The sequence below is a fragment of the Solanum tuberosum genome, unplaced genomic scaffold, assembly GCF_000226075.1.
Source record: "Solanum tuberosum cultivar DM 1-3 516 R44 unplaced genomic scaffold, SolTub_3.0 scf00505, whole genome shotgun sequence".
Lineage (NCBI taxonomy): Eukaryota > Viridiplantae > Streptophyta > Magnoliopsida > Solanales > Solanaceae > Solanum > Solanum tuberosum.
Genome location: NW_006239422.1, coordinates 245,476 through 255,236, shown reverse-complemented (window position 1 = coordinate 255,236; position 9,761 = coordinate 245,476). Strand labels below are relative to the sequence as shown.

General features: G+C 33.6%; 1 protein-coding gene across 1 annotated transcript; it reads left to right on the top strand.

The window, feature by feature from the left end:
- The first annotated feature begins 3,069 nt into the window (after positions 1-3,069).
- LOC102586576 (uncharacterized) lies at positions 3,070-8,546 on the top strand. The gene is made up of 10 exons (XM_006364577.2): positions 3,070-3,669; positions 3,760-3,897; positions 4,474-4,662; positions 6,162-6,299; positions 6,412-6,533; positions 6,615-6,747; positions 6,856-6,985; positions 7,099-7,178; positions 7,280-7,414; positions 7,857-8,546. The coding sequence occupies exons 1-10, from the start codon at positions 3,244-3,246 to the stop codon at positions 8,169-8,171; spliced, it is 1,806 nt and encodes a 601-aa protein (XP_006364639.1). The 5' UTR covers positions 3,070-3,243; the 3' UTR covers positions 8,172-8,546.
- Positions 8,547-9,761: the final 1,215 nt, after the last annotated feature.

Here is a 9,761-nt window from a genome sequence, read left to right as displayed (position 1 = left end):
TAAAATTTATATAACCCCCCCCCCCCCCCCCCCCCCAATTACAAACGGACACATTTCATTATTTTCCTAAATAGTTATGATGTGCATATCCACATCAAATAGAATTAAAACCAATTTTCCCTTTTAGGATTTTGTTTGACCAAATATTAATTACTCTTTTCCATTAAAATTGATCAATTTAAAATTTCAAAATTCAAACAAACTTTAAATATGAAATTACTTCATCATAATACTACAAAATTCTAGTCACCTAGCCATTAAATTCAAATCTATCTCAAAAGAAATTGTAGTCAAACTTTTTATTCAATTGATATAAGTAATATCAAAATATATTATTTACGAGAAAAAAAGAAGTTAAATAAAAGAATAACAACATTTATTTAGAGCAGTAAATATTTTGGAGAAAGGTGAATAAAAAATAAAAAATTAATATGATATGACACTATCAAATAAAATAAATGTAAATATATATCGACTAAATTTAGTTATATATTACAAGTAAATTACATAAAATCGCTTTCAATTTCTTTATTCTTTCCAAAATTTCCTTTTTTCTTAAAAAGAGAAAAGTCCATTGAATAAAAATTGAGAAAAAAAATATCACCTTTTTCCTTTTTTTTAATATATAAAAGGACCACTTCCTTATTTTCCTAAACAATTATGATGTCATGTCTACATCATTAATAAAGCTAATTTCTCTTTATAGAAATTTAGGCAATCTTACTATTAATTACTCTTATTATTTTCCCTTAAATAGTAGACTTTTTATGTCATTTTCTTTATTTAATAAATTGCTAATATCATGAGGTTTAATAAATTTATTTGCAAAAATTACTAAAATACCCTCACCAAACAATTAATTTCAAATTTATCTCAAAACTACTTCCCATTACTAAGGCCCCACAAGAGATGGGAAAAAAGTCTTTGCAAGTATCGAACTTTTGATCTTCCTGTTTTGTCCTTGTAATTTAGATTTATTAACAGAAATGCCATGGATCTTGAATTAGCCTTTGACTTTATTTTTACTAATTATTATTTATTAAATAAAAAAATACAGAAAGTGGAGTGAAAGTGGAGATATGCTATGCTATGTTGAAGTACATTGTATGGTGCATGTGGAATAACTAAAAAAATGTGAGTTTTGTCCCTAATTATTGGATTTATTAAGACTCTAATCATGTAGATAACTATTACAACTTTGCAATTTTGCATGGCCACTTGGCTAGGAATAAAAAAAAAAATGATAGAAATTGAGAAGATGTTAGAAATTGAAATCAAGATATAAGAATTGTCGTTGTTGTTGTTAAATATATTTTTAAGATTTCTTAACTATTTTTAGCGACTGTATTTAAAGACTCTGTTGATATGAATTTTTAATATTAATTTAGTATCGCACATAGAGATAACAAAGTGAAAGAAGAAGGGTTCATATCTTTATCACATGAAGTGTAAGATTTTTGCTGGAGGAGGTATTCAATCTGACATAATCGTACTTCAAAGAAACAATTCAAATTTATTTATTGAGGCATATGCTTTTAATTATCAATAAGGCACTCGTTTGATTAGCGATCTAACACAAGATGTAATTTATTCATTTAAGAAGCATCGAGAAACAAATGAAGATGGGAAGAGGAACATGATGGAAACAAAATTGCAGAATAGAAAAAAAGATAAAGACATAACACAAAGTCATTATCTCTCTTGCTTTGAAAGAAACTTGAGAAGAAAAATCAATGAATGGATTTTTTTTCCTATAAAACTTATGTCTTTAAATATAATTCAGCACGGACAAAATAGTAAAAGACATTTGGGTCGGTCTCAAGGCCTCATCGATGAGTCCAATATGGATAACAGAACTATAAGATTGTCTAATTAATAACCTTGCAGTAAAATCATATTCAACTTGTTATCAATTATCCGTCTTATCTAATTCATTATATTGTTGTTATCTTTACTACTTTTCAATTGGGTCGGTTTCAAGGCCTCATCGATGAGTCCAATATGGATAACAGAACTATAAGATTGTCTAATTAATAACCTTGCAGTAAAATCATATTCAACTTGTTATCAATTATCCGTCTTATCTAACTCATTATATTATTATTATCTTTTCTACTTTCAATTGACCTGTTGAATGAAATGATCCAAATTGACTACGAGAGTTAGGTTTTATAGTATATCAATAACTATGTCAATATTTATGTAACCTTCTCATTGTCAATACATTTCATGATAGCTTTTCAATTCTTTTGATTCTTTCTTGAAAATTAAAGTCGTAAAGTGAGATTATTCTACATCATCTTAACCTAATTAAAGTTTTCATATCAAGTATGATTATGATAATTTGTGTTGTATATAGCTAAAGCGAATCAATATTAGCAATGACATCATAAGTTGAATTTGGAGAGGATGATAGAATCTACGCAGACTTTATCCTTATCTTGAGAGGTAATTAAAGAGATTGTTTGCGCTAGAAGTCAAATCATTTTTGACGTTTCAAAAAAAAATAAAAAATACTACATAAGTCTCGTGATAAACCGTGAAATAAACGACAACTCATGTTTTCTATAATTAAAAACTTATATTATATTATTCCTATTAACATGTCAACAAATGTATCACCAAAATACATCAAAATTATCACAAACAAATGTGGTGCAGTTGAAGAGGTTGCTCCTTTCTTAACAAGAGATCTTAGATTCGAGCTCTAATATGAAAAAATCCTCGTAGAGAGTGCTTCTCCCGGAATAGAGCCCCACGTGGTGCCAATTCGAAATAGTTGAGCTCCAATGTAGATACCGGACGTAGGGCCGAAAAAGAAACCATCGAACTTTAACGGCATTGATTAGTTGGCGATGACAGCTTATTATGAGTGTCGCAGCAGCAAATCAAAACCACACTGCTAAAACCCAGCCTGACATATAATGACAAATAATGTAATTCAGCAAACAATCTAAGGGTAAAACAGGTAATGAACAAGAGGTGTCAATCGTCCACGTGTGAACTCTTTTCTTCTCACTGCCTCTTCTTGTCCACTTCTTAACCCGACCCGATTCAACGCACCCCCCTATATAAACACCTCCTCCTCCGATCACTCTCCCCGTGATCTTTTTCCCGCCGGCGAAAATTCCGACGACCTTTTTTGCCGTTTTCCTTTTAGAACTATCAAAGAGGAAAACGGAAAATTGATTTTCTGTTTTCCGCTTAATTTTCCGGTTTTCATTTGTTTTGTGCATTTTCACCATGGAGGACTATGAAACTTTTCTGATTGAACCTGAACAGGAATGGAAAACGGTGTCGTATCATAAGAAGAACAAAAAACAGTCAGGTAAGTCGAAGCAAGGAGAGGAGTTCTCCGGCAACTGGAACAACGGGGAGAGCTCAGGTGATGTTTTCCGATCGATCGAACAACATGCGGAGGAGAGAAGGAAGCGTATAGTTGAGTCTCAGAAGCTCTATGAAGCTGCTTCGGGTGAAAGTTCTGCCGTCATTGATAAAAACGAGCAGGATAGCGATGGAGAAGATGCCGCTGGTGGTGCAATTGAGAATGACGGTGTTGTGGAGAAGAAGAGTAAGCCGAAGAAGGTGAAGAAACCTAAGGTTACTGTTGCTGAAGCTGCTGCGAAGATCGATAATTCTGATCTAGTTGTTTATCTCGTTGATATATCAGTGAGTTTTCAATTGGAAAAATCTGATCTGTTGTTTTTATTGGTGAATTCTGAATGTGTAATTGTGGAGTTCCTTTTTTGAAATTTGCAGACGTCGTTTGATAAGCAGGAAGATATACAGCTAATGCGATTTGCAGATTACTTTGGACGAGCATTCGGGAAAGTGAGTTCATCTCAGTTCCCATGGATGAAGATTCTTAGGGAATCTTCAGTTGAGAAGATGATTGATGTGAGTTTTTCTCTTTCTTTTTTAATATTTTTTTTGTTCAATTAGATTTGATTGACTTGTTAGATGCTTAAATGTGTAGAAAGCTAAAATTTGAGTCTTTGTACTTGAATGTTCCGGTCATGGAATAGATGAAATAAATCGAAACAATGAATTTTTATTCGAGAATGAAAATTGAGATCAATGCAGTCAAATTATGCCTCTCTTAGAAGTTGGTTAGCTACCTCTCATTTCGTTCTAGGATGATTCTTCTTCGAATCCTACTTGGGGAGATTAGTTCAGAATAAAGGGGATCTTGTACTTTTGTTTACACTATTCTATTGTGTGATATAGAAACTAGAAAGTACACAATTCTGCAAGATTCTGTTTTTATAATTTTCTAACGGATCTTATATTAGTAGATGGATGTTCTTGAATTTTTAGTGGGAATGCCATACATGTTATATGAAATGTTCTTGATCTTTAATTTGATAGTCTGAATGTTATCGCCTGCACATTCAATTTTTGAGTAATCAATTTATTGTCTAATTTGTAATGCTGTTTTTTTTTTTTTGTGTTGATTCTCTTGATATTGAACAGATCCCTCTTTCTCAAATTTCTGAGGATGTTTATAAGACATCCGTTGACTGGCTTAACCAGCGATCGTTTGATGCACTTGGTTCCTTTGTGTTATGGTCATTGGATAGCATTATTGCTGATCTTGTACAGCACGAAGGAGCTTCAAAGGGATCCAAAAAGGTGGTTCAGCAAGTATCATCAAAATCTCAGGTAATACCATTCACTTTCTGTGTGCGCTTTGTCTTTTCTGCATGTTATTTTGAAAGTTTGTGGCATGTGTAGTGTAACTTCAATGATTCAATTGCTGTTGTCTTTTTGCGGTGATAGAAGAAAGAATCGGTTGAATGTGCTATATTTTTGAAGAATCATCCACCATAAAGGAGAAAGGAAAAAGGTTGACTGGGGAAGGGGGCATGGATATCTGAACCTTGCATGTGTGGTTAAAGCTTCCCTGTATATGTATATCCGGGTTTAATACAATCTTGAATTTGAATCCCTAACTAGTTAGCACGTCTAATTGGAACCCATCCGTGATAAATGTGATAGTTAGTGGATTTTGTATTCTGTCCTTATCTAACTAAAATCTTTGTTAAGTGGTGACCCCGAGTAGCTCATGTTTCTTTGTTTTAGGAGTTTCCTTATGTGGAGTGGCGTATCTATAAACCTTGATTTGCATGTTTACATACAACCCTTGTGATAAGTTAGTCTGGAGACCTGCCGTTTATAAACAAAAGAAAATCAGTCTAGACACATTTATTGAACTTTGAGTAACTTCACTTTACAAGTGCAGAAACATGAGTTTCTGATAGAAGTGTAATGATATAATGAGAGACCCACTTATATTATTGTTGTCAGATTCAAGAAATATTTTCATAAAAAAAATAGCATACAGCTGCCTGCATAAACATCGTCTCCGGGGAAGGGGGTTGGTAAAACACAGTTTGCCTATAGTTCAAAAACTTTTTAGTTTGTAGTTTTTTCCCTTTCATATCTATACATTTGTGTCGTTCATGGACTGGTTCTGCTACACTGTGCGATATGGTTGTTTATTTAAATGGTTTGGGGTTGTCCTGCAGCTGTAAATTTTGTCTTTTCATGTCAATAGATCTTCTTTTTGGGCTAGAACAATAATCTGATCATTCTTCTTAAGAAATTTGGTCAGTTATGTTAATTGCAGAACATTGTAAACAGTGTATTTACTTTGTTTGTCTACATGTTCTCCTTATCAACTTATTATCATGTTTTCAAATTTGATGTCAGCCCAAACATTTCGGAATATTTACCTTGATCATTGTGTACTTCAACCTTTTCTCTTGGGAGCTTCCTCTAACGTTCTTTCTGAACTCTCTAAATGAAATTTCAGTGGAGAAGAAATGTTTTTAACTCTGTCATTGTTTCGTGAATCTGAATAACTAATTTATTCATTTCCTCTGTTCTGTTTCCTAAGGATATAGTAAGTGCAGTTTTACATTTGTTTGCATCTGCTTTCAACATATGAAAAGGAAAATATCATGCCGATATGCTATTGCTTATTAGAAGACTGGTTTTAAGTCAAACTTTATTCTGGGACAGCTTTTTTTTTTCTTTTTGCTGTATATTAATCATTCAAAATCTGCCAAGAATTGATAAACTCGGAAATTAAGGACCTCAATAGCTGATACTTGTGACTTTATATGATAACGTAGTTGATATATGTCATTGAACTGCAGGTTGCCATGTTTGTGGTTCTAGCAATGGTATTGAGACGGAAACCTGATGTTTTAATCAGTCTCTTACCAATACTGAATGAAAATGGGAAATACCGAGGACAAGATAAGCTTCCAGTCATGATTTGGGCAGTCACTCAGGTAATAATCATCATTCATTCTAGATAATCTTTGGGATATTGCCATCATCTATCATTTCAATGCTCCCTCACTTATTGTTGTCTCTTGTGCTAACTTGTCTCAATTCCTATAGGCTTGCCAAGCTGATTTAATCGTGGGATTGTTCATGTGGGTACATTTTCTCTTACCATTGTTAAGCAGTAAATTGAACAGTAACCCACAGTCGAGAGACTTAATCTTACAGTTGGCTGAGAGGTACATATACTCTTCTCAAGCTTACTGAAAAAGTGTTTGATCAGCTCGTCAAGTACTAATGTGGGTTCACTGTTCTTTCAGAATTGTATCCTCACCAAAGGCCCATGCTATACTCATAAATGGTGCAGTAAGAAAGGGAGAGCGTGTTGTGCCTCCATCAGCTCTTGAGGTTTTGATGAGGATCACCTTCCCAGCACCTTCTGCTCGAATTAAGGTGATTTTTACTGCTGTTATTATGTGTTCCATCAATATTCTAATTATAAGTTACTATAAAATATATAAATTCTATATCGTAGTAGTTTGTGATGCTTGTTATGTTCAGGCCACTGAAAGGTTTGAAGCTGTCTATCCTACTCTGAAAGAGGTAGCTCTTGTTGCTGCCCCTGGGAGCAAAGCAATGAAGCAGCTAACCCAGCGGATACTGCCTTTTGCTATCAAAGCTGTTGGGGAAGGTAAAGCAAAAAGTTCGACTATATGTTGACCCTGAAGCTCCTTTGTTTTTGCATCTGATTTGTTAGTGATTGCTTATTCAGCTACATAGTCCTAAATATTACATGTTTTATAGGTGTTCCTGATCTATCAAAGGAAGCTACTGAGCTATCTGTTTGGTGTTTGACTCAGAACCCCGACTGTTACAAGCTGTGGGTAAGAAATCTAAGTTCTTGATTTTCTCTTTCCAAACTCGTCCCTTTTTTCTTTAAATTTCTAGTAACTGATCTGTTATCTTTCCCTTGTGATTGTAACAGGACAATATTTATCTGGACAATGTTGAAGCAAGTCTGATAATAATAAAGAAGCTGTCTACAGAGTTCAAGGTGCATTCTGCTAAGGGACCTGGACTTGATCCATTGAAGGTGACCTTAAACAGTCTCAGACTTAAGGTATGCTAATCTTTCTGTAGTTGAACATATCAGAATGATATCCATTGAACAAAAGATGAAGTCTATCAAGTTTTACAAGTTATTTGGTTACTCTTGTTATAGGCCTGTTTCAGTTGAAAAGGTAATTATGGCTCAGTTTCCCTTTTGGACTTCTGTTATTGGTGGGGTGAGGGCATTTGCATTAGAAAAGAAGCCCACAAAGCCAGACATCGTTGTTCTTCTTTCCACATTTAGATCAATGTTGTATTATACCTGTGTTTATCATTCGGTCACTAATTGGCATACCTCAAGGGACGTGTGTGTCTTTGGCATGAACTATTACACACGAGAGTCCTCGTATTAATCTTTCCAGATTAGTCAATCAAAAACAATCAATCCATCATATATCGAGTAGTAAGCTGTTACTAATTCAGCTAATTTGTTTTTCTTTCTGATACTGTAGAGTGAGAAGGCATTGGCCAGTGTGGATAATGCTGCCAATCAAGCATCCTTGAAGGAAGTGCAGAAGTACTGCAAGATTCTACTTGGACGTTTATCCCATGGCAACGGATGCATGAAGGCTTTCTTTGTTATCGGTCTAACAATGGCTGTGGGTGTTGCTTTTGTCTCCAAGGAGTCCCCGGAGGTCAAGAAACTATTGGCAGATTGCTTCAATGACTTGCAGTCCCTGGACTTCAAGAAACTGTTGACAGATCTCTCCAACGACGTGCAGTCCCTGGATTTCAAGAAACTGTTATCAGATTTCAACTTGGCTTGAAACTTCCCCTCTCACTTAGAGGGTTGTAAGTTAAATCACCTACCTTTGTTATATGTTTAAATTATGTCCCGGCACAGAGAAGCTAGCACAGCCCAGAACAAAAAATGGGTAGAGAATGAGTTGTTTTATAAAGGATAAAAAAAAATAGGTACAGTAGATATGATGCCAAGTTTCTGGCCTCAGTTTACAGTGTTTGTGTTTGTTTAGTTTTTTTTTTATGAAACAGAACTATTTAAGTAATCGAGTTTCGTTTGGCTGAATTATGTTTGTTTTTTCAAACCATTTTCATCTGATTTGAAATGGTTTATAACTTTATATATGTAGTATATGGAAGGAATTGTAAGATATGACTATGGTTCAATAGCTTTCCCTTGACTCTGGTCTCTGGTCTATAATAGCTTGCAGGTTTGTTCGGAAATTACACTTATCGACCTTGGAAATGAATGGTCTTGAACTTCAGGTGCAAACCTTCGAAGGTCAAAAGTCAAAACTTAGTAAACGTGAAGTTTTGCTCATAGGGCAAACGGGGTCAAAAGTTGGCCACTCACCTCCAAGGCCAAAGTTGGACCATGCTAGAGAATGGTACTCTGATAATGAAATTTTGGTTCTTTGGTCCATAGTCAATATAGGAGCCTTTTAGGCCTTTTTGTTAGGGATAAAAGGGAAAATCTATTTCACCTTTTTTTGGGTTAAATTATTACTTAGTATATATAATATATAATCTAAGGTACGGGTGTCAAATAGGTGGATTTGAGTTGGTCAAAATGAGTCTACTGAAAAAAATAAGCAAGTCAAGTTACTTTGTGTTTGGATTTTAAAATATATATTTTTATCGAACCAACATGAAGAAAGTTGCATCTGTAATATTGATCGAATAACTTTTGAATATTGATATGATGTAACTTCAAAAATGAAAATATGATAATTAATTTAAGACGGGGGAGTAGTTTCCATGAATAGGATAAAGGAAGAAAAAGAAGCAAGTAAAAAATATACTAGTAGTATTTATTAATTCTTTGTGCCAATAGATATAAATTGGTGTTTTTCAAACAAGATGTTAATTAAGCATGTTACTCAATAGTTTAATTAATTAACAAGATATATGTAGACGTACTGATGGCTTTTGCTTGTGAAAGTATCATATTATATACACTTTATCACAATGATTGCTAAATGATCAAGATATGATTTTACGGATACTACCAATCTTACCAAGTTTAGGAGGAAAAAATATTGTCCAATATATATTACTATATAACTACGTATATAAAAAAGAGTTCTACTAAATTCAGTAACTTTAAATTAAGTAATAACATCCCACATTAGAAATTAGTTCAAGGAAATAATGAATTCACTTCACATGATAAACGGTTATAGATTTATAATTTGATATAAATATCGAGTACGAATAAATATTTATCGTCTTTGAATATGATATTATACTCAACATATATGCAATAAATGCATCAACATGGGGTTTCCTTTTTTTCACAAGGCATGACGTCCGTACAGTGCATGTAGTTTATAATTATGTGACAATACACGTTATATCAACTTCTTCTTTTTTTTTTTTTTTTTTTTTTTTTTTTT